Here is a 24,337-nt window from a genome sequence, read left to right on the forward strand (position 1 = left end):
CCTCAATAAACAACGTATATTTGGTTATAATAACACATTTATGTATATTTTTATTAATGTCGAATGAAGATTTCATATAGTAACTTATTTTCAGCAGGTAAATTGTTCGTTTCATAAGGTTGGTTAAATCTCAGTTAAGCAGTTTAATGTCTGAATTAATCTGTAAATGTCCTCACGTGTGCTTTATCGCCGTCTTGTGGACGTACAGCACACTTGGTTTTAAGTGACACACACAGAAAACATTGCATGCATTTAAAGACTAAAAATGTAATACATGGTTGTATTATTGCATGTTTATAACTGGATAAAAAAAAGCAAGAGTAACAATTTCTGTAAAAAATGTTTAATTTTATAAAACATTACATATGATGACAAAACTACAAGGAGTCATGTATTGCCAAAACATCTTGCTGCATTGAGTGGGGGAAAAACATGAACAACGTACAGATATTCGCTCTCTAATGAATTTGCTTTTGTTTTAATTTACAAAGCATAACAAAACCCAAAGATTTGGAGGGTGTCGAACAGATGCTGGATCAACGTCCACAGTCCTATTTATCTGATGGTATAAAAGTTCCTAATGTTCTTTCAGGTGGTCATCCTCTTCCATTCGGCGTATCTCTCCCTTGAGAAAGTTTATGTTTTCTCTGGAGGCTTTCAATCGTTCCTTAAGCTCTGTGATCTCCTGGCTTGTCTTCTTCTTTGCCGCTTCTAATTTTTCTCGTGTTCTTATTTCCAGCTCTGCAACTGTAACACGTTCACATGCTTAAATCAAAAGTCATTCAAGTGACAAACAAGTGTTACTATTAATAAAAAAAAAAATAATAATAAAAATAATAATAATAATAATAATAGTCACTCACACTCCGTCTCATGTTTGTACGCCCCTAGTGTCAACTGTCTGGTTGTGTTAAGAAGCTGTTGCATCATGGCTGTCGGGTCTTGAAATATCTGCAAGAATGAGAAGGCACGTAACCATTTTAATACAGAAAACAATGCACTAAATGGGAAAAACTAGCAAATTATAAGTTTTATATAAGTTTATCATGTGTGGATCAACTTCGCACCATCTCATCATAGAACTCGGATACAACAGTCTTCTTTGGCATGGCACTCGAGTCTGACTGGAAAAGCTTTAGAAGGTGATACAGGGTGACCTGAAGAAAATCAAAACAGCAAACATATGGGGCTTTTTGAGTTTAAATAGTCCAATTATATTAATCCAGATATGTCATCTAATTATACTCACTGGTCTCTCATTTGGATCAATGAAGAAGATTTTGATAATGATCTCAAACTCGCCCCAGCCAGTCTCTGTTATCTCATATGGAGGCTTTGTAACCACTGAAACAAATTGAATGAGTTTTATGGGTGAATCCTACACAAATGTGATGCTATAATGATATTCTTTCATTATAAAAGTGATATTGTAAGAGAAACAGCCCACCTCTTAAAGGATTCCCATAGCTTTCATGCAGTTTGAACTGAATTTTTTTGACATAAGCAGACATGTCCTGTATATTTAAGGGGGAAAGAATATGACTTTGTCAATACAGTACAGAATGTTATGCATTTAATAAAATAAAATTTATACAGATCAGCTAAAATGCCTAACAAAATAAAAAATATTGGTAAACCTCATTTCTGTATGGCTTGACATAAACAGTCCACTGATGAGTGTGACCGTCTTCTTCTCTTTTCTTGCCAAAATACCGTGCAACATTTCCAAACACGATCGGTTTCACGATAGTCACTCCCTTGTATGAAGACATTGTAAGGAATCCATTAATATACGGTCTTATGTGTCAGAATATTAAACATCAAAACAATGCCATAGCACTCGCTGCGTGATGATTGTACCCACCTTTACCCGTCCCCCCGAATCTGGACCAAATTCAGCCATCCTTTTAAACATAGTATACAAAGAGTAAAGTATTATATTCCTAAAACAAGTACAGTTTTGAACGGAACTGAACTTCTGTTTCCATCTGCCATGAGATGTGTGTTCTTTAATAAAGCCTGTAAATGTAACGTTAGCACGTATGGATTAGCCTTCGGTTTTAGCTAACACATTGAGTTGATGTTTTCAAAATAAATGTCCTGACAATTGTTTTTTCCAAGTGAGTTTTTCGAACAAAAACGATAGAATCACTTCTTTGCAAATATATCTAACATAATTACATTATATAAATAAATTATAAAATAAAAAATACGCAAATACACCACAGTTTAAAAGTTGAGGAGGTTACTTTTTCATTATTAATTCTTATATTACAAAAATCTAAAACAATTCAAAACTTTGTAGCATCTTCTGTGTAGTCACCCTGCATAGAATTTGTAAAAATTTACTTGTATTATTATTTTATTTAACCAGTTAAAGTTTCAAACACATATTTTTATTTAGTTATATAATGAAAGAAAGTAGTTGCATTCGAACATGCATTTTCAGATTGAAAAAAAAAAACATTTCAGTCAAGTTACCCTACACTCCCAAATCTGTGGAAGGTGGTGTAATTAAAAACTAAACCAAAAAACTCAAGCGATCCTTTATTTTGAAAATACATTTCGCCCAGCGCCCATCTCTCTATTTTTTGGCGGGGGTTTCTGGCTTCACTTGTTGGCGTCTCTTCTGCGCGCACACAGAGGAGGAGGAGGGACACAGAAAATGGCGGACGGTGTTGACCACATCGATATTTACGCTGATGTTGAAGAGGACTTTAATCAGGTTGGTTTTATATTTTTGTTTACCTCGAAAAGAGTATCTTAAATTTTGCACATACGTTTTATTAAACTTGAGCAACGATGATATCGTGCACAAATCCTCGGGGAATCATCGGGGCGTCTGCTAATTGTGCTAACCAGTTCAGAGCTAAACAAGTTTCCAAAAAATAAAAACGATTTACTGGAACAGTTTAGTAGTCTGAATTGTTTTTGCTCATTTTCTCCGATAATCTTTAATATTAAGCTTGTATTTTGAGCGCGCGTGTCTGGGTTAAAAAAACTCGTCACGTCGCGTGCTTTCATTGTTTGTGGTATCATGTAACGAAAGTAGGCCGCGCGCGAGGTTTAATATCGCCTCAGCTGGATTTCACGACGGACAGGTTCAGACTGCACATTTGATCCCAAATATCAAAAATCGTGTTGGATTTAAAATGTATTTCACTGTATTAACACCGAGTCATTTTATTTAACGGTAATGATGTCTGTCTCGAAATAGTTTTGTATAGGCCTAAAATCCGCTTGTGAAAATGAGGGTAACTTAAATTTCTTGTTATGGGACGGTTTATGGATTTTTGAAGATTTTCTCAATTTTTAGGATAACTACTTCACTAAACTATATATTTGTAAATGAATAATATATTTGTTTAATGTTATTTATAATATATTTGTATAAAGTGCATGTCGTTTCGAAGCAGTTTAACAAAAAGGGCCTTACAGACCTTTTTTAAGATAAAGGCTTTTTTAGCTGACTTATGTAATTAACAGTGTCTAACTTATATGGGTGATTGGTAAAGTTGCTGAAAATGCTAATGTATGTCACATGTTAATCCTAATTTAATATGAACCAGTTTTTCGTAGTGTGAGGTAGTTTTGCAGTTAATAACTTTTAAAGGTGCAGTGTGTAATTTTTAGAAGGATCTCTTGACAGAAATGCAAAATAATATACAAAACTATATGATCAGGGGTGTATAAAGACCTTTCATATTGAACGTTATGTTTTTACTACCTTTAGAATGAGACCTTTTTATCTACATAAACCGAGGGTCCCCTTACATGGAAGTCGCCATTTTGTGCCGCCTTGTTTCTACAGAAGCATTTAACGGACAAACTATTTTATTAAATAGTCTCCAATCATGACATGTTCGTCCTGTGTCGGCTACCGTAGCTTCTCTGTGTTTCTAAAGCAAGGGCTGAGCTGTTGGTTGCAATTTGCAACCTCACCACTAGATGCCGCTAACATTTACACAATGCACCTTTAATGGTTGGTTGTGTATTTCCCTTTTTTGCTTTAGGAACCCGATTATCCTGTTCATGAGCAGATTGACCTGTATGATGATGTAATCTCACCATCTGCCAATAATGGGGACGCACCTGAAGATCGAGATTACCTGGATGCCCTACCTGCACCTGGAGGTGCTGAGGGTACAAAAGGGGCCCCGCCAAATGTCGTCTACACTTACACTGGCAAAAGAATTGCTCTGTACATAGGCAACCTCACATGGGTAAGTCATGTAACTCCCCAAATACAAATTGTACTTCATATATGTCTAAATCATAGTTCAGTATATAATTTCACCTTTATGACTGGTGTCGTGCTTTTCTGTTTTTAGTGGACCACTGATGAGGATTTGACAGATGCTATTCGTTCGATAGGCATAAATGATGTGCTGGAGATCAAGTTTTTTGAGAACAGAGCAAATGGGCAGTCGAAAGGGTAAGTGAACACACAACTAACCCTTTTGGGGCAGTGACCAGGGGCCCGTACCATGAAAATGGTTAAACAAACTCAGGGTTACAGGATTAGTTTCAGGTTGACAAAACCAAGCCAATGTTCAGGCCTTGTTGGTACAAGCTATTTTCATGGTACCCAAAACCCAGGATTTGCACAAACTAATCCTAAACAAAGCTGGCTAACCAACTAAACCGGCTTCATGGTATAGGCCCCAGTAATCTTGTCTTGTCTGCTTGAATATCTTTATGTAAGATATGTATTAGTTTCAATGTCATGATATCCTAGATTGCTTGGTTAAAATTTTGTTTTCTGTGCTCGACAGATTTGCCCTGGTCTGCGTGGGTTCAGATGCCTCGTCCAGGAAGCTAATGGATTTGTTGTCAAAGCGCGAACTGCACGGACAAAACCCGCTCGTCACCCCATGCAACAAGCAGTCGCTCAGCCAGTTTGAGATGCAGTCGCGAAAAAGTGAGCAAGGTTCAGTCCCCTTAACCACTGGATTATTTCTTTCATTAACTACCATTTGTGTGAACGGGGTTGGTTGTGAAATTCGTTTTCTTCCCCATAGGTACACAGTCTGGGCAGATGTCTGGAGAGGGTAAAGCTGGGCCCCCAGGTGGGGGGCTGCGTGCTGGCTTTCCCCCCGGCAGGGGGGGTCGAGGGCGCTTTCCAGGCCCACCTGGAGGTGGAGGTGATCGTTTTCCTGGGCCAATTGGTCCTGGTGGGCCGCCTCCACACTTCCCAGGTAACTGTCCGCATTGCAGCACCTTTTCTGTTGAAGCTTTGTCTTAAACAAAACACTGAACACTATTTCACGTTTACTTTAAAGAAAAATAACACTGTATTGTGTAATAGGCATGCAAGGACCACCCCGTCCTCCCTCTGGCCCTCCTGGGCCACCAGGACCCCCTGGGCCTCCACCACACGGACAAGGGCTGATGCCCCCTCTCGGTGGACCTCCTAACCGAGGTGACCGTCCCCCTCCACCAGTCATGTTTCCTGGTCAGTTTGGTCAACCTCCAATGGGTCCTATGCCACCTGGGCCACCCCCACCAGGCTATTGCCCGCCACCAGGACCACCTCCCCCTCAACAGGGGCCACCGCCTCCTGGACCATTTCCTCCCCGTCCTCCTGGACCCTTAGGACCCCCTCTTGGCCTCGCCCCCCCACCTCACATGCAGGGACCTCCACCTGGAGGTCCACCACCTGCTCCTCACGTCAACCCGGCCTTCTTTCCTCCACCTGGAAACAACAACATGCCATCGTCTGACAGCAGAGGGCCTCCACCTGGAGACCCGTACGGCCGCCCACCATATGACAGAGACTATGGCCCTGGTGGCAGGTAAAATTAAAAACAACTCGTCGTCTTCACCGTTATATTTTTGTTATAGCTGTGATCCTTAACGTCTTTAATATTTCAGGATGTAATTTTCTTCTTTATTTATACATACACTGCACACCTCTACTCACTTTGTGTTGGACATGCTCCCATTTGTTTTGCACATACTACAGCAATACCCTGAATCTCCCCCTTTCTTTAGTAACTTCAGACCCCCTGTAGTATGTGGCTTTGAGCCCTGGATAAACGAAGGGTTGGTTGATGTGAAAAACGCTGCTCAGCACTTGCACAATACAAGTGATCAAGGGTTAGTCTGATGAGAGCCAGGATCCTGAAACGGGACCTGAGTGTGTTGTGATCTTTGGTGCTAGTGCAAAGAGCAGATGTGCAGCGTCTGATTTAACACCTGATGTGATGAGACTCAACACTAACAGCATCCCATCCTTCATGTGTCTCTAGTGATGCTGAGATACTTCTAGTTTGTGTTTTAATCTGTCTGTTTTGTTCGCAGGGATATGGATGCAGCTCGTACTCCCCTGAGCGAAGCAGAGTTTGAGGAAATCATGAATCGAAACAGAGCGATCTCCAGCAGTGCCATTTCTAGGGCCGTATCGGATGCCAGCGCAGGTATGAACGCATTTGCGTGTTTAATCTGAGCGTCGACGCTCTGGTGTTGTAATCTTTTCATTTAACTTGTCTTTGTGTTGGCAGCTGATTACGGCAGTGCTATAGAGACTCTGGTGACGGCCATTTCTTTGATCAAGCAATCGAAGGTTTCTGCTGATGACCGCTGCAAGGTTCTCATCAGCTCGCTACAGGACTGCTTGCATGGAATTGAGTCCAAATCCTATGGATCGGTTTCAAGGTAAGACCTTATTTTCTATATGAAAATCTGCCATCTTTATTTCATGCATTCAATTTCTCCGTTAATATGACCAATGCCTTGTGGGTACAAGTAAAATATTAACACGACATATAACGTTAATCTTGTATAGGGCTGTTGGGCTTTTTACTTGAAGGTGATGCTTAGAGAAAATTTTCAATATGGGCCGTTTTAATCTTGTCTTTATTATATCACTTCAAGTAGGCGGGAAAGGTCGAGGGAGAGAGACCACAGTCGCTCTCGTGAGAAGAGCCGCCGTCACAAGTCTCGCAGCCGTGACCGTCATGAGGACTATTACAGGGAGCGCAGTCGGGAGAGGGACCGCCATCGTGAGCGCGACCGTGAGAGAGACCGAGAGCGTGAGCGGGAATATCGCCACCGTTAGTTGGAGAGGAAGGTGTGTATTCTGTTTGTGTGTGTTTTGTTTGCAGGATTAGTGTACCTGCTGTACTTCAGTCTTGTCTCCAGCAGAGGGCAGGTAAGTGATCAGGTAAGACTGAATGTTCTGTTTTTCTTCTGATGCCAATTTTAATTTTTTGTTTTGTATTTTATAAAGGTAGTGAGATGTGCGAGTACTCAGGTTTTTATATTGGTGTGTGTTGTGTCTTGAAATTGTTTAATGTGCAATATCAACCTCAGCAATGACCCTTAGTTATAGCAGATGGGCTTTATGTGGAAACTATTTGTCTATAAAGGACTGTATGTGTTTAAGAGTTCGTATGGGTTAAATAACTTGATTGTAACTTTTGGATTTGTCCATTATTCAGTTAGTTGAGGTTTACTGGTAGTTTTTATACCTATTGTTTTAAAACCAATTTTACCATTTGTAATGTCTGCAATTTGTATCTGGAAAAAATCTAATTATTGATATTTGACTGAACTCGCATGACTCAATTGCTCAGTGATTTTGTGCAAAACAGAATTTCACTTTACCTAAATGAGTTGTTGTTTGCAAAAAAGATTCAAACTGTATTACATGTCTTGAATTTGGCATTTTGAAATGTAAATTGTACCTGTCATCATGAGTAAGTGTAGAGAAATGGTTTGTAATGGATTGATAAGAGAAATGATTGAATGTTTATATCCCCCCAAAAAACTTTGCACTTAGAGAATGTCAATCATGTATTTCATGTATATACTGTCAGCGAGTTCTATAAAAATTATTTTAGTATTATGGAAAATACTGATTTGTTGATGGCATTTTATATTTGTAAGGTAAATAAGTGGCATCAAATTTATCCATCTTGGCTTTAAAACTATATGAACTATATACTTGTGCTTAGATTAAAGTTTAATCTCATTTCGAACATAGTCCTAGAAACTGTCATGGCGATAAAACTCAGATATTTATCTTTTTCTGTCTTTCTGAAAGTCCTCTGTAAGTGCAGGTTAAACATCAGCTGTTAAAGGTGTATTTGAGACATCACCATTTGCTTACTAATTGTTTTTTTGTCGTTTTGACACTATTGAACCTGATGTAATACATGGGTTCTTAAAATAGTTGAACCAAACAAATCCTTGTTAAGTTGAACATATCTTGGTTTATGCAAATATCTATTCGTTATTGATTTATTTTTTATGTAATGTTGGTGAGATGTAGCAGTTCTTCACCATTCACACACAATCTTTTTAAACTTGGGTTGTTTTAACCGCAGTACAATTTGAAGTTGATGATTTTCTTGAATAAAGTTTAAGACTCCCTGGGTTAATACCAATCTAATTATCTATTGTTTTATATTCGTATTTTCTAGTTTTTTTAAATGTGAATGCAGAAGAACTGCTATACTGTTTTTCAAAAAGAGGATATTGAACGTATGTAAAGTTTTAGACGTTTTTTATTTTTGTTTTAATAGTGTTTTTGTAATCCTACTTTGAGTCTCATTATTAGCAACGAGTATTTAATGCATTATGCCCTTAGCTCTTACTCAGTTTGTCAGGTTCCCTGTGTTGACCAGTAATCCATAATATCATTCACTGTACCAGTGTGATACTTTTCTGCCAAATTATGTACAATTGTCTTTAACCCAATTGTAAGGGTCATATAATTTTTCGGTAATTCCAGAAAGTCCCAGTGTGGCACATGTTTAAAGCACTGCTGTAAATGCCTCAGTGCTTTTTATGTTATTTTTGCAGACAATTTAAAATTGGTGCAAAGTAGTGCATTTTTAGGACTGTTTGCTATTTCCTCATTTTAAAATAGACTATTTTTCTTGTGTACTTCACACCCAAAGTTCCCATGTTTTGTAGGTTTGGTCCTGAAACTTGCATTTCATGAACCCCATTAATACATCCAACCCCCTCCTCTGTTCAGTTATGTTCCTTCTAAAGGGGGTCACACACCAGCCAAGAAGCACAGTGTCATGTTGCGCCATGTCTTTTAAAATTCACTAACATTATTTTTTATTAGCTTACACACTTGCGGCACTCTGCTATGACTGTAAATAGTTGAACATTAACATCAATTTGGAAGAAATAATAAAATTTAATGGACTAAAAAACTTAAAGTATTCATTTACCTGATTCATCATTTATTTAAAAAATATAAAGAATTAAACAATATCATAGAGAACATTTATTTTTGTTCTTATCGTTCAAAAGTCACCTGTTAAATAAAAATAAAGATTGTTATCATGAGACATTGAACTTGAGCTCACGCATGCAGAATGTACGCATCTTGTGTGCGGGATGTGATGCGTCACTGCGCTTCTCTCTGGTAGTGTGACCACCTTAAGATGCCATCAGATGGTTGGACAAATTGTCATTCTTTAATCTGTCATTTCAAGCACATTGTAACATTAACTGTAATGTTGTTCAAATTCAGTTAAAGAAACATTATCATTGTTGAATATTTAGTCATATCTGTAAGTAAAACGGTTCACACTGTACATTATCGTGTGTACTAAAATGGCCTAAATGGATAATGTGATGTAGTAGGATCTCATGCCTTTAATATTGGATGCCCATGTCCTATATGTCTAGCAGGTACTAAAATGAACCAAAATGATTTGTTAATAGATTTGTCCAGCCCTCCTGAAATTTCGTTTCACTGATTCACTAGAAACAAGCTGTCATTTGTCTGTTAAAATACTGTACTGTAGTTTAGTCATGCAGAGTAACTTAAAGAGTGAAAGGGCTTGTCATGACAAAATATTATGCCAGAATAGGTCAAAAATTGTAAAAGTTATACTCTTCTAACAGTGGGGATTTAGATTATATGGTTTAAAGTTTTGCAACTGAAAAAATGAACGCTTTCAAATTGGCTGCATTTTAGTCAATGTAAATGTGAAGTTGTTTGTTCTGAGATTGAGTCAGAATCCTGTCAGGCATTTGTAGTTGTTAAATATTTGAGGTCTAAATATCAGATTGGTGTTATGAAGGTGAAATGATGAGAGTTTCTCATGACATGTGAAACTGATTGTGTGCAGTCTTATGGCAGACTTTAAGTGGCAAAAGTTATTAACCTTGTGAAAACTGTAAAATGTCATAAAAGTTGACTTGTACAAAACATACAACATTTGTTTCTTTGAAATGAACCGGTCTTCGATATAACATTAGTGTGACATGCAAATTAACTTTTTTTGTCTAGCTTTGTAAATGCTCGCCTGCAATGGTGAACAATTTAATAAATGATAATTTCTTAACCATCAATGGATTTACCATCACACTTTAATCACAAGCACTCTTTAAATGACTTGTTCATTAATTTCTCAGAAACTAAAATGGTTTTTGTACAAGTTCACTTATACGTTATATTATTGCCAGGTTTATACACAAGTTTACACACGTCTTTTATTACTATTTCAATGTGACATTTCATCTGTTTTTGTGCATTTAGGTACACTGTAAAAAAAACTTCAACTCAGAATCAACTCAGATTTACAAGTCATGTCAACAGAAATTAGTTGTCACAACTTATAAATTTAAGTTGACTTTTCTCAATTATATTTTATAAGTAATAACAAAAAAAATTAAGGCAGCAAAGTATTTTTTATAGTGTAATTCGTTGCCTAGGACAGGGGTTTTCAATGTCTTACGACAGCCTTTTTACACCGTATACACAATAGCGCCTACCCAATATGAAATGCAGAAGTCAATACTTTTAATATGCTTTTTAATATGTGAATGCATTAGAATACCAGAACAAAACTATGCTTGTTCAGTATTAAGGGGTCGAGTATATCTATTTGAAACTGCAATCATGAAAATAATGTAAATAAAATGAAGAAAAAATGTTTAGGATGGAAAATGACATTTGAGTGTAAATCTGGGAATGTCTATTAACATAGTCACGGACGCAATAATACAAGATGATAGATGTTAATATTATTTTTCACGATGGACATAGCTTGTAAAACACCAGTTGTCGGATTTTATTCTCATTAGTACACAGTCAGACACTGACAGCGGCTCAGTTGAGTTCATATGTGTGTCTCTCTGATGTACTGGAGCCCCACACTCAGATGTTTACATGAGCTGTCGTTCAATTGCACTGCATTGAATAATACAGCATTATAGCACAGGTGTTGTCAGAAAATCTTCTGTGCAAAACATTACGAACCAATCATGTGACGTACTTTGCTGTCAACTTTAGGATCTATTCCTTAAAGAGAGAGTTCACCCAAAATTTAAAGTGACTCGCGCTCATGTTGTTCCAAACTTGTAAGACCTTTGTTCATCTTCGGAACACGGTTAAGATGTTTTGTATTTAGTCCGAGAGCTTGTTGACCCTTCATTGAAAATCTACCGACGATATATACTGTCCATGTCTAGAAAGGTAATAAAAACATAATCGAGGTGGTCCATGTGGCATCGGTGGGTCGGTTGAAGTGTGTTGAATCATCGAAAATACATATGGTCTAAAAAATAACAAAAATTCAGACTTTATTCAGCATTGTCTTCTCTTACGCGTCTGTTGTGAAGCGCATGTGCGAGACTAAAGTCACATGACTGCAGTGACGCGGATGACATGTTATCCTCAGACATGTTTGCAAAGTTTTTTTCTTTTTTCAAAAAGACTGTAAACGAACCTCAGGTGCACAAAAAAAAACAGTTTGGGGCGCACCAGATAACACGTCAGCCACGTCGTATGCCATTCGCTTCACAACAGATGAGGAATAATTTGTTATGTTTGGACCAAAATGTGTTTTTAATGCTTCGGCACATTCTGGCTGGCCCACTGATGTCACATGGACTACTTTGATGTTTTTTTGCCTTTCTGGACATGGACAGTGTATCGTACGTAGAACCAACAGTTCTTTTTTCCTACTATGGAAGTAAATGGGGTTCATGGTCGTTTTTTTACAAACATTACTCAAAATATTTTTGTTTGCGTTCATCAGAATGAAGAAATTTTTTATAAATTACAGAATTTTTATTTTTGGGTGAGCTATCTCTTTTAACTCTTTCCCCGCCAGCGTTTTAAAAAAAAAGTTGCCAGCCAACGCCAGCATTTTTCATGATTTTCACAAAAGTTTAATGCCTTCCAGAAAATGTTCTTCTTTAAATATATAAACAAGCGATATATCAGATGAAAGAACAGACCCTCCGCTTTCAAACAAAAAAAAACGTTTCATCCTACCTTCATTAGTTGTCTTGTAATCACCTCTCAAACATGGGTAGGTTTCTTCAAAAACACCCAATTTTGAGCAAAAAGCTGAGATAATTCCATTTTTGTGAAGGACTTTTGATAGAGATCAGATGCAGAGCGATCTTTAAAACATACACGGAGTTCTTTCTCTTTCACGTGAGGCGCTACTTCCGGGTTGTATAAGTTGACGCATGCCATGACTGCTAACAAGTTATCCAGAACAATTCCATTGGCATGGCAGGAAATTAGTTGTCATCCTCGAAAATGTAAGGGTGTAAGTTTGGCTATGAAATAATGTTGTGTCTCCTGTAAACAACCAAACTGCGTGTTAACAAGAACGTATTCAAAAATCTTTTATGTGGTGTGACAGAGATTTTAACATGTATAGATTCATTACGCCCCACACTTTGAAAACCCCTGGCCTAGGACGTACTAAAAACATTAGGTACGAATATTCAAATGACAATGTTTGGTGACCTCTTATTGGTTCTGGATCGGTTCTCCAGTTATTTAATTATGGTATTTGGTACATTGTTTCTTATGTGTGCATGCCAATGTCTGACTTGTGTTATATTCTTTACACTGTATTGATATGAGTTGAGGGCTTTATCTTATAGTCTACATGTAGTCTCATACTTCAGATCTTATAGTTAACAGCATTATTGTATTGATGATCGCTGCACTTTTAACAGTGCATGTAATGTTGTGATTTAAGTACATTTAAATATTTACTTGAGTAATATAAACCATACTAAAGTATTGTCACTGTTCTGGTTTAAAGCAAAACGGCCCTTTACTGTTGTGTGTTTCTTATGAAATGAAGTTATATATTTGCATGCTTGTGTATGTGTGGGACAGTCTGAGCGTGTGTAGATGTAGATGGAAAACATCTTTGTGTGTTTCTGGGTTCAGTGCCCCCAAAACAAACTGCCACCTTCATTTTGACACCTTTCAGCTGAACGCAAGAGGAGGAGCAGTGACGCCAGGAGCGACGCAGATTCATCCGACAGCGCCCCATCATCACGGAGACTCCAGGCCGGACTCCGGATAAACTCTGCAACGCTAAAGTTGTGTAAAATATTCTATACTCTTAATTCCCAACAGCTTTTTATTTTTTACCTTTTATTTGAAAGTAGTTGTGTGCAAGTAAGTTCAGCTATACGATGAAAGATTCGCTTGCCTGCTCTATTCTAAATACACAAAACAACTTTCAGGCTCTACTATAATGTGTAAATTGTCAGTTAGCTAGATTTGTTTTTATAGGCATTTTTGTTTTTCTCTTTTTCACCTTGTCCATGTTTGTGTCTTCTGCATTGATTATTAAATAGATTGTGTTGTAATAAAGTGTGCATTGGGGTTGCTGCTTATTCATACTGAATTTTCTAAGAATTTTAATGTAGATGTTTAACAAAGGTTTTGGGTTGGACCACAGACTCGAATGTTTACATTTTAGTTTTTGCTGTAAAAATGGCTCTGTGGTTTCTACAGCCTTTTCCAGTAAAGTTATTACATGGTTTTACAATTTAGAGGTTACTTACGAAAATACTTATTTTCTTTTTTGTAATCCTGATTATGAGAAAGTCATGGAAAGCCTCATTCAAAAGGTCTTTGAGTGCCATTTGGTCAATATTAACATATCAAAGTGTTATTAGAAATCGCATGAGTGTAGTTTTGTCAAATGTGCTCCCTGTCAATTCGTCTTTTGCATTTGTAATTGGATTTTAATGGCTATACGTCAGAGACTTCATCAGTCGAATGTGCAAATAGTTAAACAATTCCTCATGTTCGTGTGTGCAGACCAAGATGTCATGGAAAAGCCTCGATTATCTTTGAATGAATGTTGTAAATTTATATTAGATTAGTACTTTTTATAGCTTTAATTGTTGCAAACAGAATTTCACTCATTGTTTCGGTTCTTCTAAATGTTTGACCTTAAAAACAAACCATTTTTACCCTTAAAAGTTTAAACACTAGGTTTTTAACTGTTTGAATTAGTGAAATCGGGTGTTTTACTAATAAGCTTCTTTTAAATATGTTAAATAAACTAATCTTAAAGGTAAAGTACTCATTTGAAATCCCTTAGATGTTTTGCACATGTAAATACCTTTACGTGTAATGTCACTGACTGCTGTGTGTGTGTGGTCTGTTTGGGTGAAAATGTGGATCATGTTACCACTCATGTTTGAAAGTTTTAGTGGATTCACATAGCTTAAGGTTTAAAAAAAATTGTTTACAAGTGCTGCTTAACATTAAAAAAGGATTTTAGTGTTTCATGCAGCCAGTTTCGGATTGGAAACTACATGTGTGTGTCTGCAGCCATCTGGACTATAGAGGTAAGTTTGCCTTGTGGTGTTTTTATTTTTTAAAGATGAGTTCTTAAAATTGCACTGATTTTGTATTCACATACAAATTGCCTTTTCCTGCTTTGACAAAGCTCACAGTCTTATTCGGAGGCAAAATGTCAATTTCTCAGGGATGTATTTCCTACATGTTTATGGTTGAATATTATGATTCAGTCCACTACATGCATGCTTGATGTGGTTTACCAAATGTATCCTCTCGATAATATATATTTAGAGAGGAATTAAAACTTTAAAAATATTTTACAACTCAAATAAATCTTTTCAAACTAGATTTGCCTTTGTTTTATTGTCCTGTATATTTTCAAAACCGGTAAAGTCCACTAGATTTTGTTTATTCCTACACAAATTAAGATTATTTTGTCTTAAGGGAAATTATGTTGCAAGAATGTGAAAAATAGGTTGTTGAACTTTGGCTCCCCTTGTGATGTCAGAAGGGGATATACCGCCCATTCATCTGTACTATCCAACCATGACACTGCCATTTAATGCAGAGATCAGCTCATTTGCATTTTAAAGTACACACCCAAATTAAGATTATTTTGTCTTCAGGGAAATTAATGTAAAGACATGAAGTATATCTGCCTCAGTTGATCAAATATTTATTGTAATAAATAGTGCTATCAAATGGGGGCGCCATTCATGGCCCAATAAGAACATAAACTATAATGTTGAAATTATAAAGTAACCCTGCGTCCCATTTTGTAAACAATCAGTACTAAATGGTAGTTGAAATTACATTACGAATGTATCTCATTTAAAGCACGTAAATGTCTACTTTTCTGTAACAAAAACAGTAAATACTTTTCCGATATACTTGTAAACAAATTGGAGCACAGGTTCAAGCCTACCTGCAATTAATTTACCAGAAGTGAGCTTGTGTACCGGATGTAAAAGTGTATACTTCTGAGTTAAAATCAATCATAATTTGTATTTATTTCAAATGAAAGTCATCTATTCTTAGTTAGGCTACTGCAGATATATGAATGCTGTAAGTTGCATGATGGAATTAAAGGGATGGTTTACCAAAAAATGAAAATTCTGTCATCATTTACCCACTCTCATGTTACAAACCTGTATAAATGTCTTTGTTCTGATGAACACAAGGAGGATATTTTGAAGAAATGTTTGTAACCAAACCGGCCATGGACCCCATTCACTTTCACAGTAGGAAAAAAGAATACTATGGAAGTGAATGGGGTCCACGAACAGTTTGGTTACAAACATTTCTTAAGATATCTTCCTATGTGTCCATCAGAAACAAAGAAATTTATACGTGTTTGTAACAACATGAGAGTGAGTAAATGATGACAGAATTTTCAGTTTTGTGTGAACTATTCCTTTAATGGTATTGTTTCATGTAAATGATAGCAATTTTAAAGATCCATGGCAAATAAATGTTTAGTTGTAGTGGTTAAAGGCAATGTTAATGTCTATTCCTTATAATTGGGGGGTTGCCAGATCAGATCTTTTTTCTGTGGAATCTGGGAGTGGTTATGTCGTCTTTAGTGTTCAAAGCAAGTGGGTTTACTGTTGAATCCTGCTCTTACACGCAGAGTAACAATGTAGGCATGTAGTGTTTGGAGAGTACACATACATATCCTTCTTTCGAATAACACCAATCCTTAAAGGGGACATATCATAAAAATCTGACTTTTTCCATGTTTAAGTCCCATGTGCTTTTATCAACCTAGAAAATGTGAAAAAGATCAACCCAGTAACTTAGTTTTGGTAAAGCATTCTCTGCAAGCATGTAAAAAATAGGTTATTCATATTTGGCTCCCCTTGTGATGTCACAAGGAGATATATATCGCCCATTAATCTTCACTATCCAACCATGACACTGCCATTTAGTGCAGAGATCAGCTCTTTTGCAATTTAAAGGACACACCAAAAATGGAACAGTTTTGCTCACACCTGCAATTTTAACATGCAATTATAAATTATCTGTATGGTAGCTTGAGCTAGAGCTTCACATGTACTCTGGGAAACCAAAGATTTATCTGACGACATGTAAATTATCCCCTTTAACAGATAAGGGATTTTATAGTAAAGATGTAGTGTGGGCCTAATATCACCCTTGCATGTTTTAAGAGGCATATTTACACTTTAACTCAGTTTTTGTTGTTTTGTGGCCATTTAGATATGCTTCATCTTTAGTTTGCAGTTGTCTTAGACCGTAGTCTCTCATCCAACCAGTTCTTTATCACGATGTCTAGAAATCCAACACAAGCATTTTATTTGCGTACGTTGCTCAGCACGACACAATCTTATCTCTGAGTGTGAGATTTGCTGACAAGGTAAAGACAAGAAATGTGTTTTTGTCTGACCAAACAAAATTGAGACTTTTTGGACTGAGGGAATATTCATACGTTTATATATGATGTGATGTGTTCCTGTAGCTTTAGTTGTATTAAGGAAACACATGTTGTGTGTTTAAACCAATGTTCCATTTACTAAAAACTGCATAACATGCACACTCAACATAGTGCCGTCTATCCACTGTACTACTGTCTGCGTACAGCGCATGCACATTCAGAACAATCTTTTTACTGAGAACAATACACTGTCAATGCGAAGGATTTCCAGTAAACTAATAGAGGTTACTGTTAAACTCAATACAATGCATGCACTTGAGTCTCCTTGGAAAATTGCGTCCACAGTGCTCTCTACCACTAGAACAATGATTTCATTGTTTTGTGTTAGGTTTTATATTACCATTCTTACATTTTAATTATTTTACTCTTTTACCTAAATTGACACATCAAATTTTGCCAAGTGAAAGATGTTTCTGGATTTAACATTGCTGTCAAACAATCAGATTTGAGGGATACGTTTACAGTTAATGTCAAGGTGCTTCTACTCCATTGTTATTTCCCTCTGATTTTTGGGATAATTAATGGTTAAGGTTTGGGGAAGGGATGTTCCTGGGTAAGCTTAGTTTTCTGATCATGCAACATTTCTCACTTGGCATTACCATTTGTATCACCATATTTTTGGTAAAAATATCATAATTAAACAATGGTTCCTTGACTAGTTCTTTTCTGTAAAAGGTCATAGGGTTTACCGTTTTTGCAATAACATGATTCAGCCCTAGTATCTGGTTGACACTCCGGTAATCAGTATAGTGTACGTGGTGCTACTTCACCTGTTTAACATTTTGCCATAAGAGAGAATAGTTACAAACTCTTTTCATGCTGAGTATTTTAAAGGGGACATATAATGAAAATCTGATTTTTGCATGTTTAAGTGCTAAAATTGGGGCCCCAGTGCTTCTATCAACCTAGAAAATGTGAAAAAGATCAACCCAGTAACTTAGTTTTGGTAAACCATTCTCTGCAAGCATGTGAAAAAATAGGTCATTAAAATTTGGCTCCGCTTGTGATGTCAGAAGGGGATACTACTGCCTTAATCTGCACTATCCAACTACGACACCGCCATTTAGTGCAAAGATCAGCTCATTTGCATCTAAAAGGACACACCCAAAATGGCACATTCTTGCTTACACCTAAAAAGTGGCAATTTTAACATGCTAGAATAAATTATCTATATGATATTTTGAGCTAGGACTTCACTTACGTACTCTGGGGACACAAAAGGTTTATTTTACATCTTTAAAAAGTCTTGTGAAATGCACCCTTTAAGTAAAATAAAACGGGAGTTAATAATTGTGTAATGAGACGGTTATTGTGACGGTACGACGGTATACCTCTCTAAGTTTTCTGCATGTGAAAAAAAAGTGTGTGAAATCTATCTAAGGATCTTCATGTAGTCACACCCTGTTGACATACGCGCGCGCTTGTATTTCAGAATTGCTCTGCGCCAGAAAGCGCGTTCACTGCAACTCGTGAGCGCGCACTCGTGGTCTGACAGCGAAGGGAGAGATAGAGGAAAGGCGGTCAGTCAGTCCTCTGCTGCGGTTCGCGAGCGTCTACACCCGGCGTGATTCATGAGCAAGGTAAGGCAACAAGCTTTCTTCTGTTTGACACTACTCGTGTTCGCGCTTAGAAAAGAAACGCGTTGCAGTTTGTTTAAGCATCCTTAGCTTTCACTGGGATTGATGTTGCGTTTAAATGTAATTTTTGTTGTGGGGTGGATGTGGATCTGTCTTCTGAAGTGAATGGTGTAACATTGATCTTGACCAGATTTCATCTTAAACACGGGACGCGTGGCAAAAGCACCGACGCGTTCCGTTCAAATGTTCTTCATTCTTGTGCTATGCATCGCGTGTCGCTGCGACGTAAAACGCATTTTTACCTTCTTATCACCCTGGATTGCAGTTGCATCCCGTTATTTTCTGTTATGCTGGTCTTAGACCCAAAACCGTGAATGGCCTCAGCGGCGCGTTTAACGGGCCGACTCCGAGGAAAGTGAAGATGCCGGGTCGCGCGACCCTCGGCGGGCTGTCTTGTCCGCTCAGCGCCTCCGCTGTTCATCTTAGCGGAAAGATTCGCTTCATGTACACTAGTAAAAAAAACAATACTTTTACAGTATATTCATATCGGATATAAAGTTTTATTTAAGTTGTTTAGTTACATTTAGTTGGTTTGGCGAGGTGGATTATTCAAAGATGACATGAGCGGTTAACAGCGCGGATGTGCGGCACGCCACATGTGTTCAAATGTAACTTTGTAGACACAAATTATTAACGTCATTATAGATAAAATGTTGCTTTTGCTGTTAAATTTCAAAGCATGGTCTGGCCATTTCCAACGCCAAAATGAAACCTGGAAAATACATAAGTTAAATATATATACATTAAATAGATGCAACAAGCGTAGCCTACTTCTATTTAATGGTATTTGTAAATATATTTTTTTGTCTTTTCTAACATTTTTACAGTAATATATCTATATTTTGTAATTTCTACCACAACATTTTCATCAGATTAATGGAAAAGAAACTTTTTGGTATTACAGTAATAAGATCTGGTTCGGGTGAGTAAATGTCATGCAAATAATGTTACAACGGAAATCTTTAAAGCTCTTAAAATGGTTTATTAGGATTATTAATGTCTTTTTGGTTTAGAGCAACCCAGTGACTCTGAACATAAGGTTTGGCCTACAGTAAAGTCCATAAAGTGGATGATCAAATATTGAGTTTATTAATGCCTTAAGGTACATTTGTGTGCAACAGCAGTTACAGTGACTTCTCTATATTCATATAGGAAACATCAGGCCAGGGTGGAGTAACATTTTAACTTTTCTATTATAAAGCTCATACACCCACAGTGGCTGCTGAAGCTGCTTTGATTTCATCTAACCTTGAAGAGCTGCTCTAAATATGTTGACTCTTTCTGTATGTGGACCTCCGGGACCTCGATACAGAATACAACTGGAGACAGACAGATAGACGGACAGGGCCATCTGCGGGCAGATAGTGGCCCAGGGTCATGCAGCGGCAGCCTGCGTGTTGCTTGTGTCATTTTAAAATCAGTACAGTGATAATTTTGCACGAAGGCCGGTAAAAAACGGGGAAAGTGTGAAAGCTGGGAGGGAATCTTTAAAATGTCCTTGTTTGCCCTCCTTTATTGGTTTCAGTTGTGGCTTCAAGCAGTAAAGTTATCTGCTGTGATTAACGTCAATGTGATTTTGTAAGGCCTTCCTATCAGCTCATCTGTGTCCTTTAATGTGAGTCTAGTACAGAGTGGCCAAAGTAAAGTTTTTCCACCCCTGGTCTGCTTCACCACGACCACACTGTCACAGCATAGCGTCACTTTTAACAGATAAGAACTAAGAATATAATGTTAAGATTAGCGGATGTCTGACGGGTCAGGATGAAACGCAGCATGTATCAGTGTACCTAAAGAAATCTGTGATACTTACTGTCATTGATTGGTACCATATATGGACGTAGTGTCTGTGACGTCACCCATAGGTTTGTAAAGAGCTTTTTTGAAGCCAATACTAGGCGGTGTCTGCCGTTGCCATCTTGGCCGTGCATTACAGCAAATCACTCACGAAAATAAACGAAAATGGGTGAAGAGGCGGGACGTGAGTGAAGCTGTGGTGACCTATTTGCTGAAACCACGCCACCTAGCTCTACTCTAGTGACAGGAGTGGCAGTTCACCTGTCACTCAAGTGGCCACGCCCTTAATTATGCAGAACTTAATATAATTTAAACGGAGGAGTTACAAAAAAACTCACCCCTATCACAGTTGTCATGAAGGGAAAATTAGCTATATAGACCACAAACACTTTTTGTACCAGGCTGTAAACAAATTATTTCCTGCTGTAAAGTTGGGTATTTTAACATGGGGGTCTATGGGAATTGACTCCCTCTAGCAGCCAGTCGATGATTTGCAGTTTAAGTCACTTCTGTATTGTCTTCATCAGAGAGATCGGTAGGTTGCCCCTCGATGGGTATATAGAGACAGGCTAAAATATTTTTAAATGAACTGTTTGCTTAGAGATTGTTTAAACAGTTAAGCTGACATTTTAAGTCCACGTTAACCAGAAGTCACAATAGACTTTACTTCTGTGTTGTGACATATTTCCAAGGTGTGGCTTGTATTTTCCACTGTGCTAGAAAGGTAGGCATGAAACTGGCATCAGACTGAGAGTTGGAGGGGGCGGAGTTAACGGATGCTCCAGCCCAAGCCGGCTTACTGACATCATCAGAGAACGATCGCCACCATAGATATGTACACTAGATGTTGCCTTGGGGTTCTAAGCATGCGTCAAAACCGCCGCCATCTTGGAAAAGGGGTCTTCTCATAGAAAGTAGCTAGGTAACGCTGCTATCTCCGCCTGTACTTTGAATTCATGGACAATGCCAGACTTTGGTGCTGCGTATGGATGTTAGGTCTACTAGCACTATGCATTATAGTTAGAAAAAGTAGATTTTCAAAATATCAAAAATTAAAAAAAATTCTGGAATGCTACATACATGTCTGAGTGTTGGAACGAACCAAAAGAAAACATAGAAAATCGCATTCATGACGATTTATGGTGATTTTATTTCCGTTACACCATTGCCTACAATGACGCTGATGCAGGGCTCCGCTGTTTCAAGATGGCGGCTCTATGTTCCAATGAAGTGCCGTAGCCAAGGCGACATCCAGTGTACATATCTATAAATCGCCACAAGAGGGCGAAAGTACATTTTCAGATTTTGATTGACGTTTATTAGGGCACATTAATAAAAAAAAGGATTTAGACTGATAAATTGTTTATTATAAACACTGCAATATTACATAAAAAAAATAATTTGTTTCCTTTTTGATTTTATTGAGACTTTAAAGTCCATCCCACATACAAAGAGTTATAGAGCTACGTAATAGATAGGTTTACTCTCTTTATTACTAGGGCTGGGTATTGGCAAGGGCCTCACGGTACAATACATATCATGATACGTGTAACATTATACACCGTATTACGGTATGATGCAGTACGTTGCATGTTGCGATACGTTGCAATACTTTTTCTTTCTTTTTTTATCAAAAATGTAAAAACATTAGAGCTGATTTTTTTTGTGCTTCCACACGTCGGCTTTGAAAGCTGCAGGCGTTTTTTAATTTTCTGCCATTTTCTCAGTCCCGTTAACTTCTGAGACATTGGCCGAATGGCCGTATATGACAGACAACTGGATAGGTCAACTATAGCAGCAGCAGAGGAGGTCGTTTGACTTTGACGCACACAAAGGGATTTGATGAGGTTTTAAAATATCGATACACTATCGTGGAAAATGTATCACGGTGGTTAGCTGTATCAATATTTTTTCATAGCCCTATTTATTACGAGAGTAAATTAAGAGACGTTACTTTACAAATATATTACAATTATGTATTTTGTGTTTTAAGTTTATTCACCAGGGATGCACCGATATGGAAATTTTGACCGATACCGATAACTCTTTATATTTGGGGGGCGATAACTGATATATATAGGCAGATAAATATTCATATTATTTTCACAATTAAAAACTCCCAGACCGCAGACATCTTGTATTTGCGCTAGACTAGCATACTCTTCTTAAGCCCGCAACACGTGTCATCTTCGTGCTATGTCACAGAAAGCCCCAATCAAAACTCCACATGGCCAGCAATGAGCAAGTGATGTGGTTCAACAAACCAAAATAATCCATCATTTATCGGCTTTCATTTATCGGCGTAATTTTGCTATCAGACCGATAACCAATAATATTAAAAATATCGATAACGATATGTCGGCCGATATATCGTGCATCCTATTCACCTGAACAGCCCTTAATCCAGTGTTCAGCATTTAATGTATCTGGCACCAGTGTGATGAATTGTAAACTGAATTATGATGGGCTGATTTTTCCTTGCTTACATTTAATTGTTTAAAATAAAAAATATTTGGAAAGCTATATAACTAACCGTTTGATTTTTTCAAGCACTGCTAACGGAAACCAAAATCTTAAAATTCATATCTATATTGGATGTCAAAAAGTCACAGAGCCTATGTTTTTGGTTGTATAATATTAATATTGTACGTGGTTGTGTTACTGCTGTTGGATGCTGCTTTATGCACAGCTCTCTTTCTTCTGGTTTTAGTTTTGTAGTCATTTTTAATCCAGATTTCCCTCTGGACTCTGCTATAATTCATTTGACTTAGAGCTGCTATTTATACTATAGGCCCAAATATCCAGATCTGTGTCTGAGGAGAAACGCTGGAGGTGTACCCATTTATTCCTGTCCTATTGAGCAGGGTGGGTTCACAGTGATTCACTTATAATTAACCATGTTGAATTCTGAAAGACGACACCAATTTGTTTTGCTTATTCACTGAGTAATATTGAATTGTGCTTTGGAAAACACCAGGAATAAGTGTTGCGCAAGTTTTTCAAATCCATCCATGCAGGCAGACTTGTTTTACATTTGAATATCTGCTTAGCAAAGCAAAGCTGAAAGGTCTTTGAATACGCCCCACGTCACCTTCCAAATTTAGCCCAGTCTTGTACAGAAACGTGACATTACTTGTATGAAATGATTTATATTCGTTTTCTACATGTAGGCAAATGTGATAAATCCCTGACCTCAAACAGTCCACCACAGGACATTTTCTTTTCTGTTTGTTATCTTGTTTTACTACAGTATTGTAAAATAAAGCCACTTTAAGTATTCTTCCTCATTCCAGTCTGTGTCTATCAAACCTGATTATCACAATCAGGATATGAACTACTGTAAATAAGATCTCTAGCCTCAGGTGACGTAAAGGTGAAATGTTTGTGTGACTTTCATGTCTTCAGGCATCTTGCATGACAACATTTTTTATTATGTGACACATTGTGCAGGTTGTTGTCAATAAAACTGCCTTTGTTTCATGAAAACAATGATTTTATACATTGATAAGAACTGAGTCATACTATAGAAACTAGATTTTTATATTTTCTGAAGAACGAAATGGTAAAAGAGGTAAACCCCATGAACCTGTGATAGTCTGATGTTTAGGAATGTGTCAGAGCGTTAAAGTTATTCTCAGGGTTTGTTTAATACGGATGTTTGCCTATGTGCTACTAATACATGTAAATATAATAAGATACAAAACAATAAGATACCAATTAAGATGTACATTACGCAGTGGATGTTATGGTTGTATTAGCTGATGATGTTGTTAGAAGTCTCAGTGGTCCTTGATGTAGGCGTACATACATACATACACAGAGAGAGAGAGATTGCTATAATGTGTCTAATGCACCATAAGTGTTTGTGTAGAAGAGGATCAGTTACAGGACGTTTACTTAACCAGT

The 24,337-nt window shown here is 37.4% G+C and overlaps 3 protein-coding genes across 4 annotated transcripts in view; 2 read left to right on the forward strand and 1 right to left on the reverse strand.

The window, feature by feature from the left end:
* Positions 1-327: 327 nt before the first annotated feature.
* Positions 328-2,089, reverse strand: yeats4 (YEATS domain containing 4). Its single transcript, XM_055191350.2, has 7 exons — positions 1,865-2,089; positions 1,638-1,757; positions 1,448-1,514; positions 1,250-1,344; positions 1,068-1,157; positions 864-951; positions 328-747 (listed from the first exon to the last, which is right to left on the reverse strand). Exons 1-7 carry the CDS (start codon positions 1,913-1,915, stop codon positions 578-580), a joined length of 681 nt encoding a protein of 226 aa, XP_055047325.2. The 5' UTR covers positions 1,916-2,089; the 3' UTR covers positions 328-577.
* Positions 2,090-2,566: 477 nt separating this feature from the next.
* On the forward strand, positions 2,567-13,618 carry cpsf6 (cleavage and polyadenylation specific factor 6). Of its 2 annotated transcripts, none has more exons than XM_055191348.2 (10): positions 2,567-2,725; positions 4,014-4,223; positions 4,332-4,435; positions 4,776-4,930; positions 5,022-5,198; positions 5,309-5,795; positions 6,304-6,419; positions 6,504-6,657; positions 6,877-7,072; positions 13,218-13,618. In XM_055191348.2, the coding sequence occupies exons 1-9, from the start codon at positions 2,666-2,668 to the stop codon at positions 7,058-7,060; spliced, it is 1,647 nt and encodes a 548-aa protein (XP_055047323.1). In that variant the 5' UTR covers positions 2,567-2,665; the 3' UTR covers positions 7,061-7,072; positions 13,218-13,618. The 2 variants fall into 2 exon arrangements, with proteins under 2 accessions (XP_055047323.1, XP_055047324.1); XM_055191349.2 differs by having other exon boundaries at positions 4,776-4,921.
* A 4,804-nt stretch (positions 13,619-18,422) lies between these two features.
* Positions 18,423-24,337, forward strand: part of LOC129432753 (fatty acyl-CoA reductase 1) — a 38,544-nt gene continuing 32,629 nt past the window's right edge. The window contains exon 1 of the mRNA XM_055191351.2: positions 18,423-18,580. The gene's annotated coding sequence lies outside the window, so the exon portion shown is untranslated. The remainder of the gene's footprint in view (positions 18,581-24,337) is intronic.

Source organism: Misgurnus anguillicaudatus, chromosome 1 (genome assembly GCF_027580225.2).
Source record: "Misgurnus anguillicaudatus chromosome 1, ASM2758022v2, whole genome shotgun sequence".
Taxonomy (NCBI): Eukaryota; Metazoa; Chordata; class Actinopteri; order Cypriniformes; family Cobitidae; genus Misgurnus; species Misgurnus anguillicaudatus.